Source organism: Neomonachus schauinslandi, chromosome 12 (assembly GCF_002201575.2).
Source record: "Neomonachus schauinslandi chromosome 12, ASM220157v2, whole genome shotgun sequence".
Taxonomy (NCBI): domain Eukaryota; kingdom Metazoa; phylum Chordata; class Mammalia; order Carnivora; family Phocidae; genus Neomonachus; species Neomonachus schauinslandi.
In genome coordinates, this window is record NC_058414.1 from 52250370 (window position 1) to 52266384 (window position 16015).

The window sequence follows — 16015 nt, forward strand, 5'->3', positions numbered from 1 at the left end:
GCAGATATCCAGATTTCTCTTTCTGTGTGCCTCTCTCTTGTCTGGTGTTCTGTGCTGTGAACTCTAGGTTCCTTAGCTGGCCCAGATTCTCAGTTTTGTCTACTTAATTTAGGGAGTCTGTTGGGCTCTGTCTCAGTTTGCTCACCCTACACTCCAGCCTGGACGCTCTTTCAAGGGCCAAACTGGAGCAGTCATTGGGCTCACCTTGTTTGTTTCCCATCTCTGCCCTTGTTTCATATGACAGGATAAATCCATTTCTTGTTATCCCAGAAGCAGAAATCTTATCATATGGAATTTTATTTTATTTCTACAATTGCATTCTGAGTTTTCTTCCTTTTTTTTTTTCTTATACTAACCATTCCTCTTTGTACACTGTAATTGTCTTATGAAATTTGTATTCTCAGGGTGCTCAGGTGGCACAGTTTGTTAAGCAGCCAACTTTTGGTTTCAGCTCAGGTTGTGATCTCAGGGTTGTGAAACTGAGCCCAGCGTTGGGCTCCCTGCTCAGCAGGGAGTCTGCTTGATACTCTCTCCCTCTCACTCCACCACATCCCCCTCCCGCTCTCTCTCTATAAAATAAATAAAATCTTTAAAAAAAAAAAGTTGTATTATCTGCATTTAGCAAATTGCCATAGACATAGTAATAATCCATAAATTGTTATCTAAATAATTATTTAATCATGACTTTCTGCTCTTAATTTCCAAGAAAAACTTGTATCTTCGTGCATGTTGCCAAAGAATCTAAGGAAGTTTAAATTTCCTGTGATTCCAAGGCATCTGGGTGGCTCGGTCGGTTAAGCGTCTGCCTTCGGCTCAGGTAATGATCCCAGGGTCCTGGGATCAAGCCCTACATTGGGCTCCTTACTCAGTAGGGAGCCTGCTTCTCCGTTTGCCTGCCACTCCCCCTGCTTGTTCTCTCTCTCTCTCTCTGTCAAATAAATAAATAAAATCTTTAAAAAAAATTCCTGTGATTCTAATCCTAAATTCTTTCCAGAGGTACACTCTCCTCTAGGTCTTTAAGGCTATTTTCTGTTTTCCTTTAGTTCTTGTTGTATTTTTCAAAGCCAGATGTCTATTATTTTCTGTTAATTCTTCCTGGAACAGGAAAAATATATTTAGATTCTTCTTATCCTACCACCATCACCAAAAGGCAGGGGGTGGGAGGAAAGGAACAAGTAAGTATATTCATTTGCTAGGGCTGCCATTATAAAGTACCACAGACTGGGTGGCTTATACAACAGTAATTTATTTCCTCGCAGTTCTGATTGTTTGAAGCCCAAGATCAAGGTGTCAGCAGGATTGGTTTCATTTGGGGTCCTCTGTGCTTGACTTAATAGACAGCTATATTCTAGCTGTGTCCTCATATGGTCTTTCCCATGCATGAGCACATGTCTGCATTCAGATTTCCATAACTTACATTGGAGCTCACACTCGAGACCTCATTTTAACTTAATTACCTCCTTAACGACCTCATTTCCAAATATAGTGCCATTCTGAGGAACCGGCAGTCAGGACCACAACATATGAATTTGGGGTTAAAGACACAACTCATCCCATAACATACAATATCATGTTTCTCCAGCATCATCCTTCAAATCTCAAGAGTCAGAGTGTAAGTCAGCATTAAGTAGCAAATGACAGTCCTATTTCAGCCTCACAGGTCTTAGAATTAGTGTGTAATACCCTAAGATGCTTAAAATAGTTTACCTGTCTGTCTTAGTTTTCATTATTTAATGGTTTGTTTGGTGTTTGCTGTTATTACTTGTTTTTACTTTTTTGGAATTTTCTTTTAGTGAGAAATAGGGAAATAGCAGATTACCAAATGAGTCTTGAAGCTGAAGCCAGAAAAATATTTTAGGAAAAAGGCAGAGCCTTGGGGGACACAGGGCTTTTTATTGTTGTTATTATTTTTTTTTTATTTTACTTATTTATTTGAGAGAGAGAATGTATGTGAGAGAGATCACAAGCAGGGGGGGGAAGGGTAAAGGGAGAAGCAGACTTCCCGCTGAGCAGGGAGCCCGATATGCAGGATTTGATCCCAGGACCCCAGGATCATGACCTTTGTCAAAGGCAGACGTTTAACGGACTGAGCCACCCAAGTGCCCTATTGTTGCTTTTTTAATGATGATACTAATTTGAGGGTACTTTAGTGAAATCTGATATAATCTTCTAGAGAAGCAATTTGATAATATCTATCAAGAATGTAAGAGTATATACCCTTTAACATATAACTCTAGTCTAGGTATTTAACATTAGGAAATAAAAGATGAGCATGAAGATTTTGCACAGAAATGCTCATTACATCTTTATTTTTAATAATGAAAAGTTGGAAGCAATCTAAATTTTTTTTTTAAGATTTTATTTATTTATTTGACAGAGACACAGCGAGAGAGGGAACACAAGCAGGGGGAGTGCGAGAGGGAGAAGCAGGCTTCCCGCCGACATCGGGCTCGATCCCAGGACCCTGGGACCATGACCTGAGCCGAAGGCAGACACTTAACGACTGAGCCACACAGGCGCCCCCTAAATATTTTCTGAAGACTATTTAATCACCCAGGTTAAAAGCTTGCGGTATAATGTAGAGGGATAAAAGCAGGATACAAAGCTACCTACACACAATAATCCTAACCTGAATGTGTATGTGTATTTGTCTGGAAGGATGTAAATGTTTACATTATCTAAACCTTTTCCAATGGTCATATTTTCAGGATCATAACAAATCTTTTAAAATGTGAATTGATATTGTTGTTGATTATAGCTATTTTTCTAGGTAAACGGAGTCTCGTTTTTTCATCTGAGCACTAAAGGAATTCAGCATTTCAGTTTATTACTTATGTGTCCCACTGAAAGTTGATTCATAAGATATATAGTTCTCATAAAATAGTTATAAAGATATTTCTACTTATTTGGGATTCTTTTCAGAATTTCTTTTAAGTTACCTTATACCATGATGTTTCCAACTCCTTTTCAATATATCTTGATAATGCTCCTTTAAACCTCTGCTCAGTGAAACCAAATAAAATGCAGAAAATGGAATACAAGATACGATATCCAAAGTATATACCTTAATGAATAGTATCAATCATTCAATTCACTACTACGGTATAGTGACTAAGAGTGCCAGCCCCTCCATCAGTGTAGAAGAAAGGGGACTGTTGGGTTTTGGAGCCCACGTATGGTGAGTTGCTCATCCATGTGTGCTGGCAGCCTGGTGTGGGAAAGCCAAGCCAGAGCAGAGGGAGAAGTGTATCCATGCCAGGGAGAAGCAGGGGCCATGATATCAGATTGGTTACATACAGAGAGTTTGATCACATAAATCAATTAAAGAAAATGGGAACGAAGTTTCTCACTGTTGCAGAAGGGGATAACAAATATAAGAAGGAGGAAAATTGAAAATAACTTCATGGTGCTGGATTGTTATTGGAGGTATCGATGTGAATTCATGATTCATATAAATAGAGAAATACAGATTTCAGTTTGCGCCTGCATCTACACACACACACACACACACACACACACACACTCCCCAGTTCTGTCCACTGATGTGCTATTAATAATGAGCACAACTAACACCATATATTGGATTTCTAAATAACATTATCCACCAAAAGGAACCAGGACTCCTTAGAGAAATGATAGATTCCAGGGGTAGAGCCTGCAAACTCTTTTTGTGTCAGAAAGTAAGGACATATTCAGAGAATGATAAGGACATGTCAAAGGACAACATCCAACATAGATAAAGCAGGGCTCCTGGGTGGCTCCGTCCATTAAGCGTCTGCCTTTGACTAAGGTCATGATCCCAGAGTCCTGGGATCCAGCCCCGTATCGCATTGAGCTCCCTGCTCAGCAGGGAGCTTGCTTCTCCCTCTGCCGCTCCCCCTGCTTGTGTGCTCTCTCTCTCTCTGTCAAATAAATAATCTTTTAAAAAATAAATAAGGTAGACAAAGCATAATGACTCCTTAGTAGAGGACAGTTTTTAAAGTATGGGTATTATTTAATTTCTAAGTACAAGTTCAAGGTAAAAATGTAAGTATAAATCCTATAAAAGAAAGCCTGCCTTGTTTTGTAAGAAACTATAATAGGAATTCTTGTAAATTTAAAATTAATTGACTTTTTTTCCCCCAAAATCTGTCTTATTATAGGCAACAGGTTCAAGGGTTGGTGTCTTAACACAAAATGCAACTAACATGGGACTGTCAATTATCATTTCCTTCATATATGGATGGGAGATGACACTCTTGATTCTGAGTATTGCTCCAGTACTTGCTCTGACAGGAATGATTGAAACCACAGCTATGACTGGATTTGCCAACAAGGATAAGCAGGAACTTAAGCATGCTGGGAAGGTAAAATAAAGATTGTTACCATCATAACATTTTAAGAGGAAAACAATGAGAGTTCCCATTTTTACAGATGCTAACTTCCTTTCTTAGGTTATCTATAAAGTGGTGTATATGTATTGAAATGCATCAGACTAGTTTAGGATGGGGTGTAGATATGCTATAGAATAGGATTTGTGATTTAGAGTGTAGGCTCTAGAGTCAAATTGGCTAAATTAGATTTCAGACTCCATCACTAACAAATGTGTGATATGAGCAAGTTATGTCAACCTTTCTGGACTTCAATTTCTTCCTCTGTAAGATGGGAATAATAATAATACCACTTGCAGATTTTTCTAAGTATTACACAAAACACTTAGCATTATTATATGCAAGACACTTAGAATAGTGTCTGAAAGACACACAGTAATGCCAGCCATATTACCATATCATGAGGGAAATGGCTAACATCATGATCTACATCCTCTGATTGTTGAATAATTAAATTTTCTTAAACAATTTTAGTTATTTTATTTCTCAAAATGTAGAGGAAATAAAAGATACTGAATATAAGGCAATTTGCTGTTACTGATAGTGACTAAAATAAAGTTTTAGAAACAAGGACCATCTTTACACTGATCAAAATGAACAACATTTTAATTACTGGGAAAATGCTTCTCAGGAACAATCATATTTATAAAAATAATCATTGTATTGGAAGTTTAGGTGACATTAGTGTTGTAGTTTCATAACATCTAAGAATTGAAAGAAATGTCATTTGATCCAACCACTTACCCAAAGAAGAAATCCCTTGCACAACATCCCTGTCAAGTGTCCATCTTTTTCCAATCCTTTCTCCCCAGTGGCAAGCAGTGCATTACTTTCTCAGGCTGCCTACCCTTGAATAGCCTTTGGATGGTAGGCAGTTTTTGGTTGTGGTGTTTGTTTGTCTATTTGTTGGTGGCCTTCTACCCTTCTTGGCTTTCATCTCAGTAGAGGTCAAAAGCCTGTTTCTCATCGCAGCCCTTAGGAAACTACATCATGTAAATGCCAAGTCTTCTCTAAGTCATCCATACACAGGTCTTTAAGCTACTCCTCTCATTATATAGTTTCAAAGACTTTTATCACTTGGGTGAACACCCTCTGAATCTGAAAATGATTTTCATACCAGGTATGGTCTATATCACAGTGACAGTAACAGTTGGAACATTATAAGTAGCATGAATATTCATGAATTGGGATGCCAAGCACATGACTCATTGAAATCTGGTTTGTGTGACCCTTGGACATTTCCACCTTCCTTGGACTAGATAAGGACCCTTGGAATGTCTGCTTGGGCAGTACAGACTGAACTATTTTGGCATATTTTGCCTCAGAGACAGTGAAAGTTGTTTGGCCTTGCCTGTGGTATAAATTATCACAACCTCCAAATCATTGGGGCCCTAATTAATTATATTTTACTCATCTTAATTTTTATATCATGAGCTTTAATTGTATATGTGTCCTTCAATTTTTCCTTTTTGGATTATTTGAATAACCCCAGACTATACAATCAATAACTCTAATAAAGTCTGTGTCTTTCTCAGTCGCTTTTAATCTTTTTACCAAACACCAAAACTTAGAATAGGGACCAATAAAACATATTGGTCCTTCTTCAGTTGCATGTGTAGATTTGGACAAAGCATCAAATGTTTTACTTTTCAGGCTTAAAATAGCTGTATTAGTTTTTTGTTTTTTTACAGAAGACTATTTCCTTTCTTTTATTTTTTAAAGAAGTGGGTTGTTTTTTTTTCCTTAAGATTTTATTTATTTGCCAGAGTGATACAGAGCACAAGAAGGGGGAGCGGCAGGCAGAGGGAGAAGCAGGCTCCCCGGTGAGCAGGGAGCCCGATGCGGGGCTTGATCCTAGGACCCTGGGATCATGACCCAAGTTGAAGGCAGTCGCTTAACCAATTGAGCCACCCAGGCATCCCAAGAAGATTATTTTCTAAGATTCTATAATGATATTACTCCTTTCTCCATTGTGAAAAATGATCACAAAGATTTTTTTTGCTCATTTTTTCCCTCAAGCCTTCAGGATTTTTATCCATTTTTCTTGCATACTACAGTATATGTTACAAATGAAGGTTACTTTGAACTTACTCTGAAATTAATGAGAATTTAGAACAACTCAAAGTCAAAATTGAGAGCAGAACCCCTGTGTCCTGCCCACCATCCAGAAATCTGGTTCTCTCCTATAACCCAGTTATTCTTTAAATAACACTGGGTGACCACCTAGGTCTTCCTCTGTCCCACAGTCTACTCTGCCATTATGGAAATAGAATGTGAAAGCAGGAAGTTTCTCTTTCAAGTCAACATGTGTTCTCATGTCCAACAAGTTATTCTAAGCCAAAAGTTTCCTCCATTTTGGTTCTCATGTGATTATTCCTTCTTTTCAAAAATTATAGAAATATGGATAAGAATTGGGGCACCTGGGTGGCTCAGTCGGTTAAGTGGCCAACTCTTGATTTTAGCTCAGGTCATGATCTTAGGGTCCTGGGATTGAGTCCCAAGTTAGGCTCTGCACTCAGCAGGGAGTCTGCTTGAGGATTCTCTCTCCCTCTCCCTTTGCCCCGCCCCCTGCTCATGTGTGCTCTCTCTCTGTCTCCGAAAGAAAAAAAGAAAGCAAGAAAGAAGGAAAGAGAGAAAGAAAGGAAGAAAGGCATTAATTATATTTAAATTAAATACCTTTATAAGTTTGCAGACATCAAAATGAGAAATGGCTGTAACTTATATAGCATTTAATAGCCTTACCCATATTACTTTACTGCAGTGTTCCTGAGGTTTTTTGGTTGGTATTTGCATTTTTGTGCCAGAATCAATTATTTGATTCTGTCTACTGTCTTCTTGAATTATCTCATGATTTCTTTGCATAATTACATATGAACAGAATGCTTATGTTTGATCTCTCTGCCTGTGGAACCAGTTTAAATCTTTTTATTTATTATTTATTTGAAACAGAGAGAGAGAGCACAAGCAGGGAGGAGGTTCAGAGGCAGAGGGAGCAGCAGACTCCCTGCTGAGCAGGGAGCCTGATGTGGGGCTTGATCCCAGGACCCCAGGATCATGATCTGAGCTGAAGGCAGCCACTTAACTGACTGAGCCACCCAGGCGCCCCTGGAACCAGTTTTATAGAAATTCAGTGAAGACTCCAAGGGGACTGAATTTAGATCAGTGGACTAAATCTTTTCAAAATAAATTTTTCTTGAGCCTATTATCCTAAAATGTTATTTTCCTATCTTGTTTTGGGGAAAGAAAAAAAGAAGCTAAGAAAACTTGTCAGGAAAATTTATTGACTTAATGATACACTGAATATGCCCCCAGTATAAATGACTGGAAATCACAACCAGAGTTTATCCATTACTAATTTTATTTCTTTATGTTATTGTCCTATTTTATAAGATAGCAACTGAAGCTGTGGAAAATATTCGGACTATAGTGTCATTAACAAGAGAAAAAGCCTTTGAGCAAGCATATGAGGAGACCCTTCAGATGCAACACAGGTGATTGTAGATTCAAACTGACTTCATTAACTATAGTTGTCCCTGTAAAGGCAGTTTTCCTGGATGACAACAGTGGTTTGCCTGCCAATTCATTTGCTCTGGAGTCTTTCCTAATAATGGTATATCATAATTTTTCATATGACTTCACCAAGAGGAGATGAGAAAAAGCAATTGAGAACAAGCACAGGTAGAATATTTTAGTCCTCCCATGTTGCTATGAACTACTACTAATTGCACATTTTTATTATTTTCCTGAAACAAAATTGAGGAAAATAACATATTCAAGAAAGAAAATAAGATTGCTCAGCCCTTTATACTGAATTTCTAAAATAGTTCACATTTTAAAATGAATGTATATATGACAAATGTTATCACTCCTTTTAATTTTAAACTAGTCCTCCTTATCACATTTACTTAGTGATACTATTTGTATTACTTTGTCAGAGAGACAGCTTTATACCCTTTTACACTCATGCTTGTGGTTGGTACCACCCTTTAATTTCCACTACTTATTGTGCTAGTGAAAGGTTATGATAGAAAATATTTCTAAATACTTCAAAACCAAATCTCTTTACCCCTTTCATTAGCTGTTCATTCACAGACCTTGTCCATTCATTTGAAAGTAGACAGAGGCAACTTTGTTACAATGAACTATAGAATACAGAACTATAGAATCATTATATTGTCTGTTTTCTATATAATAATTCTCATTTTTAAAAACTTATATATTTTGTATATAACTTATATATCCCTTAAGTAACATGTCTAGTCTTCTGTATTCATTACTCTACATTTATTAAAATGAACTTGCTATACCTTATGCCCCATTACTTAGTAAATTTTGTGCATTTCAGAAATACCTTGAAGAAAGCACAGATCTTTGGAAGCTGTTATGCATTCAGCCATGCTTTTGTATATTTTGCCTATGCAGTGGGGTTTCGATTTGGAGCCTATTTAATTCAAGCTGGACGAGTGACCCCAGAGGGCATGTTCGTGTAAGTTGTGCAAATATTTAAATCCTGTAAATGGGTTATGTACTTAAATTAACCAGAAAGATGCCTACTTTATACTTCATTGATCATTTAAATCACATATGTGGGAAATACATGCTAAGAAAGTTTTTAAATATTATTTTGTTATTTAATATCTCTTAGTGCAGTCTACCTGGTAAACTGATACTGATATAGTATCAGTAGTCCGAGTTAAACTCGCAGATGAATTTCTCCCTACTTCAGTTTACTAGAATGTGGGAATGTAGGGGCAAAACATGCCTTGTTGTCATCCATTCCTTCAAGAATTTGTAAGACTTCATGGAACTCCCAGGGTGGAGATGGCATTATCAAATAAGACTGTTCATTTGTGAGGTTGAGTTCTTTGCTAATAAGCAAATTGCTCCAGAAGAAACACATATAAGTGAGTACTTCCCTTTAGAAAAGTCACATTTGGAATTGATCATGGCATCTCAATGAGGCTGCCTCTTCTCAAGGCATTTGTTTGAGCATAGTTGCTTTACTTTCTAGAACACCTAACTTCAACTTCTGAAATTAGAAAAATTAATTTTGAATGTTAATTCTGAACTTCCTAAGACTCCCTAAGATGACAGAATGTTGCTAATCTGCATCATAAATGTCACTGCTATATATTTAGAGCTAGAGAAATCTATACAATATTTGACTCCAAAAGTAATGTTATGTTTTTTTACAAGCCCACCAAAACACACATCAAAGCAAGGATCAGCCTCTTCAGAATACTGACTTGGGAGATTACACCTGTTCCAAATATGGTGTCATTTGGCAAAATATGTTGAGAACTCCCCTTTGGGGTTTGCCTCCCAAGACTCAGGCACAGTCTTTTGAATTCCTTAGTGATGGCACATAGTTGTACTTTGAGTATATGTATTCAATTTGAGGAAATGACTTAAAGTCATTTGAAGCCCGGGCACCTGGATGGCTCAGTCAGTTGAGCATCTGCCTCTGGCTCAGGTCATGATCCTGGGGTCTTCGGAAATAGCCACACGTTGGGCTCCCTGCTCAGCTGGGAATCTGCTTCTCCTTCTCCCTCTGCCCCTCTCCCCAACTCGTGCTGACTCTTCGTCTGAGATAAATACATAAAATCTTTTTTTTTTTTAAGTCACTGGAAGCCAAATAATTTCAGAATAACTTGCAATAATTTTGGTTTCTGTTCATGTGATTATGTATTTATTTATTTATCAAATATTAACTGAGTTCCCAGGAAGTTTTTTTGCTAGGCACTCAGAAGAAAATAGTCCACAGTTCCCCAACCCAGTATCCCTGAATCTTACCTGACTGTAAGTCCCCTTAGCAGTTTCCTGGAAGCAGATTTCCTTGTAAAATGGAATATCTGTATTTGAAATTTCAACAGAAATTGTAGGCTCCTTGTTCTGTGTTTTCCTACACTTTAAAACAGTTTGCAGTATTGCCTGAATGAATACATAAACCACAGTATGACATTTAGTATTGGGCTTCATTCTGATTACACAGACTAATTTACTTAGATTAACAAGAAGCCAAATGTAGAATCACTTACAGTAATTTATTCAGCTCACCAGCCTGCACTAAATTAGCAAGTTTTTCCCTTGGTTCTAATGTGATACAGGCAATCACAAGCTTAAAAGTTGGTTGTATTCCAAAAGTTTGTTTGCAAGCCAAATGTTTGACTCAGAACATATTTTCCTCATTTTGCTCTGAACTTTCTGTAGCCATCTTTAAATCCCTAGGGTCTCATTTCTTCAGGGTTACTGGTCTTTAGTATTAGTTGAAGGCTAGCCAATTAAATATATTCATACTAATGTAGGATGTCTAATGATTTTATCAGTTCTCACAGAAGAATTTTCATATTTAAAAACCATTGTAGGGGCGCCTGGGTGGCTCAGTCAGTTAAGTGTCCGACTTGGTTTCGGCTCAGGCCCTGATCTCATGGTTTGTGAGATGGAACCCTGCGTCGCGTAGGGCTCTGCACTCAGCGGGAGTCTTCTTGGATATTCTCTCCCTCTGCCCCCTACTCCACTCAGGCACTCTCTCTCTCTCAAAACAATTAATTAATTAATTAATTAATACTTTAAAAATAAATAAATAAAAATAAATACATTTAAAAACCCTGTTGTAAACCAAATTAATTTTTAATGGGTTTACCTGAAGGTAGCATAACAAAGCAGTCAAGAGAGAACCACCTTGGGGCACCTGAGTGGCTCAGTCGGTTAAGCATCCGACTCTTGATTTCAGCTCAGATCATGATCTCGGGGTCTTGAGATCAGCATGGAGCCTGCTTAAGATTCTCTCTCCCTTTGCCCCTCCCCACTCTCTCTCTCAAAAAAAAAAAAAAAAAGAAAAGAAAAGAACCTCCTCTTCCCATCACCAAACTCACCAGGCTACCCACATGGTCTATCATGCCTGCCATCTCTGTGGAAGAAGTAACTGTCCTTATTTATGATGAGTTCCAGCAATTTCCAGCAATCCTCTCTTCACACTAGTTTTTCTGTCACTACTATTTTTTTGTTTTATAATCATCTGTCTTAAGAAATAAATCTCTCCCATGACCCTAAGTCCCCTTCTACCTATTTCGAGTGGCTCTCTGCTCTCCTTTGCAGCAAAACAAATTCCAGAGTTGCCTATTTTTGTTCTCTACACCTTCTCATCTCCATAATCTCTCCTAAATTCATTCCAGGCAAGCCTTGGTTCCCACCATGCCACTTGTTATCAGAGTTACTACTGGCCTCCATCTCACCCACCCAGACAGTTATTCACTGTTCATTCTCCCATCTACCTAATTTGACCTCTCAGCAGCATTTGATACTCTCCTTCCTGAAACATTTTCTTCTCTAGGCTTTTCTTCCTTGTCATTGGCTCTTCCTCCTCTGTTTCCTTGACTGGCTCCTAATTTTCCTCAAAATCATGCTAATTACAGTCATACTGGCAATTGACATCATTCTGTTTCATATAATAATCACTATAACAGCAAACCTGGATTGAGTCCTTACTCAATATTAGGGATTTGTCAGGTAATATCTGCTTAATCCTCTCAACTACTATGTGCAATATGATTCCCAGTTTACAGATGGGGAAAATTAAGACTCAAAACTCAGGGCGCCTGTCTGGCTCAGTTGGAAGAGTATGCAACTCTTGATCTTAGGATCGTGAGTTTGAGCCCCATGTGGGTGTAGAGATTACTTAAATAAAAACTTAAAAACAGGGCTCCTGGGTGGCTCAGTTGTTGAGCATTTGCCTTCGGCTCAGGTCATGATCCCAGGGTCCTGGGATCGAGTCCCACATCGGGCTCCCTGCTCAGCAGGAAGCCTACTTCTCCCTCTCCCACTCCCCCTGCTTGTGTTCCCTCTCTCACTGTCTCTCTCTCTCTCTGTTGAAAAATAAATAAAATCTTTAAAAAAAAAAAACTTAAAAACAAAAATAAAAAAGATCAAAGATGCAAGTTACCTAACTTGCTCACAGTCACAATTCAAGATGCCAGAGGCTTTGTTAGCAGACTTCTTTTATTATTATTGTCATTATGATTATTGTTATTACTAATTTTATAGAAAACGTTCATGGATCTTCTGTAAAAAAATTTTTTTTTAATTCTTTCTTAGTTTTCCAACATGTGAATACCCAGAGCTGGGCTGATTCTTAACATAAATAGAACAATGTAACTTGCTTAATGTTATTTTATGACCCCCAAAATATAGGGGAATCAAAAGGCCCCAATACAAACACTCCGCCTACTAACCTACCATATTTCCTGAATCTCTTTTCATTAAATTCATTAAAATGGGTCATTTCTGGAGACATAAGCATTTTTAGCTATCAGAACATATGTAGGACTATTAATATAAAGGCAGTGGTTAATGAACAGTATCACATTGGTATTTCCCAGTACCCTGAGGAAAGAAAGAAATAGGGAGCTGTCTGAGCTAGAGACTCACTGTGGCCCCCAACTACCATGAATGTGTTACAATTGTCCTTTAGACACACTCAATTATACCTGGCCTAGTAGACTCTGTGCCTTCCAGAATCTAGGGTGACAGACAGTTTTCTATCTAATCAACTAATTGAATGGAAGGAGTTTACAAAGAAAACTTCCTCCTATTAGAACCCTCCTTAGGTAAAAAGAACTTTGTGCTGTTCTCTAATCAGCGGTTTCCCAACTCAACAATCAAGGAGCCGGTTGAAAGTGCAGATACCCAGGTCTCACCTCACAAACTTAACCCAGAGATTTGTAGATTTGATATAGGGCCAGGAATCTACATTTTAACAAACATCCAGATTATTCTGAGGCACAGAATCTGAGGATCACACTTTAAGAAATATGAGCATAGGAACTAAATGCCAGGCTGTTCTCCATACCTGCTTAAAACCTTAGGGTTTTCTTTTGGCCACTACCAGAAACTTTCCTAGAATTATGTAAAAATTGGTAAAGTCATATTTTAATTTATTGTTTAAAAAATAGATGTTTTATTCATCCAATAAATGTGAATGTATTTTCATGATTTATAGCTACAGGAATGGGTAAGCTGTCTCTGTCAGAAATGACAGTGTGCCTTGGGGAAGGAAAATGCACAATTTTAACAGCAGAATCCTTTGATGTACTCATAATGTTAATTTATCAGCAAGGCTACTATCAGCCTTAGCTTTTTCCTCTTAAAAAAAAAAAAAGACAACATACATTTCTAATGGTAGAAGCTATCTTCATCCATCTCTGTTACTATAGAAGTTTCCCTGAGATAAGCATTTTAAAAAGGTGATAACATTTTCATTCTGCTGGCTTGCAGCACTGGGTAGGCATTTAGAAAATCTCTTGTTTAGGTTTTCACACACCTATGTATAGTAAAACTCTCCCCACCTCCCCCGCCTCTGTTAGCCCTGGCAAAACTTTTGATGTACACTATAAATGTACAGATTTTGAAAAATACAAAATAAGTTTATTTTCTCCTGTCTGATTTTCCATTAGCACCTTTGGGTTAGATTCTAGCTGACTTGCCTTTTACAATATAGGTCAGAAACCAGTAGGTGTCCAAGCAGAGGTTTTTGTAACTTTCCATACCTCCACTTCAGAAATTCCCTGTATCTTTATTTCTTCCTTCTTTGCTATACATATTAGCAGGAAGCAGATAGGTAAGAAAGAATCAGGCACAGCAACCTTCAGTACAGTAATAATAAAAGCCACAACTTTGAAAACTTGCTGAGAAGCAGAACCAGGCATTTCATATGTTTCATATGTGGCCTAGTCCTCTAGAATTCCAAATAAAGTTCTTGACAAGAAATCCTTTGGACTTTGAATATTAAATGTGGTTATTGGCCATATAATAATCAACATAAGTGGGTTTTCAGTGATTATTAATAGTTGGTTGTTGCCTTGAAATACTAAGGGATAGAAGGAGACAAGCTAGGCCTCCACCACCATCTTTGCTCTGGTAGGCCAAGCAGCCATGGAAGAACTGTGTGTGTCATCATTATAATTGGTAGAGCAGCCTTAAGTAGCCAAAACAAGGAAAACAGGAAAGTCTTCTTTCAGTGTTCACTGCTGTGGCAGCCACCCAACTTGTACCCAGCTCTTCCTCAGGGATTATCCAGAAGAGAAGAAGACAAGATAAGGAGAGTAGATAGAGTGATCAACCACTGAAGGGATCTAAAGGAGACAAATCAAGGCCGATTGGATTATTGAGGGCCTTCTGAAGATTCTAAAATGGGAAACAAAGTGGTAACAAGCCCCAACATGCAGGGAGAGATAGTTCAGACCAAGTTTCCACTGGAAGGAACACCAGGTAAGGGAAAGTACAGTGAACAAGGAGTTTCAGGTCCTAGCCCTACATGTTTATAACTGTGTGATCCTGGACAATGCTTCATTTCTCTGAGCTCAAGTCTCCTCGTTTGTTATGAAGGGATAAGAGTTCCTGCCTTACTTATCTCCTAGGTGATCAAGTGGTATCATATATATGAAAACATTCTCTCAAACCCAAAGTACCACATAAAAGTTGTGTATTTTCTCTCTTCCATGTGTTGAGGAAAGGATTTAGGGTGGGAAGAAAAGAATCTTTGGAGTGTTACATGGATGTTAGGGGAAAAGAGCATGAGTATGGGTACAATTATAATGGCCACCTCTGTGAGGAAAAGTACTCTGCTTTCCAGTCAAAAAGAAAAAACTTACTGAGTGTGGGCTTCAGAAGTTGTGATTTGACCTGGTGGGCTGATGTATCTCTATAGAAGTATGAGAGCTTATTTGCCAACAAAAAGTGTCCCATTAATTTTCAGTTCTGAGAGTAATAACAACTTAAACATTTGTTGAGCACTGTACTAAGCACTTTATATTATTAATGTATTTAATTCTCACAACAATGCTGTAAGATGTAGATAGTCGTATTATCTCCTGTTTGCCAATAAGGAAACAGAAGCACAGAACATGCCCCAAGTTCACGCAGCTAGTAAATAAACAGTGGAGTTTGGATGTAGCCTCAGTGGTCTGGCTTCAGAGCCCAGGCTTTGAACCCCCCAGTATACTTACTCTTAGAGTAAGTCACCAAAGGTTTACAAACTGGGTATGGAAGCAAGATTAAGGGGAGACAAATAGATTTGAACCAATAACTCTTCAGGTATTCCTATTTGGATCAGCAGCGTTAAAATTAGGATTATTCATTTCTGTGCTTTTTTGTGTTGTTCCTAGACAAAGAATCTTTGTAAAATTCCAATTTGATTTTAGCAGCAGTGATAGGCAAGGGGATTTTCCCCCATTGCTTGGACATGCTTGAAAGAATCATTGTAGTGAGGATGCAATGATAATGGCCCCATGAGCCCATGGGGAACCCATAAAACTAGGGAAAAAGAAGCCCAGCACCTGAAAATCCTTTCCAGACCTATTCCTGCTCAATATTCTCCCTCAACCCTGGCCAACCCACAAAGTTGAAGTACTGTTCATTGTGCATTAAATAGGTTTTGAATAAAGTTGAATCGCAATTTAGTTCATTCTAGCTAACTGGGCCAGAGTCAGCTAGGGCACATTCTGTAGCAGACCAGCATTGGCCTATGTTTATACAGAACCCACCTGGGAAAAAACATATAAAAGATTAATGTCCTGACTCAACCCCCAGATAGTTCCTTCACCACAAAATTAGGCTCCTCAGTATAATCCTCATTAACATCAACCCCC

At 38.1% G+C, this 16015-nt stretch overlaps 1 protein-coding gene across 1 annotated transcript in view; it reads left to right on the plus strand.

The window, feature by feature from the left end:
- Window positions 1-16015, plus strand: part of ABCB5 (ATP binding cassette subfamily B member 5) — a 118574-nt gene that overhangs the window by 86100 nt on the left and 16459 nt on the right. Inside the window, exons 20-22 of the mRNA XM_021689644.1 lie at window positions 4143-4346; window positions 7761-7861; window positions 8716-8856. Coding sequence (XP_021545319.1) covers window positions 4143-4346; window positions 7761-7861; window positions 8716-8856 — 446 coding nt within the window. The remainder of the gene's footprint in view (window positions 1-4142; window positions 4347-7760; window positions 7862-8715; window positions 8857-16015) is intronic.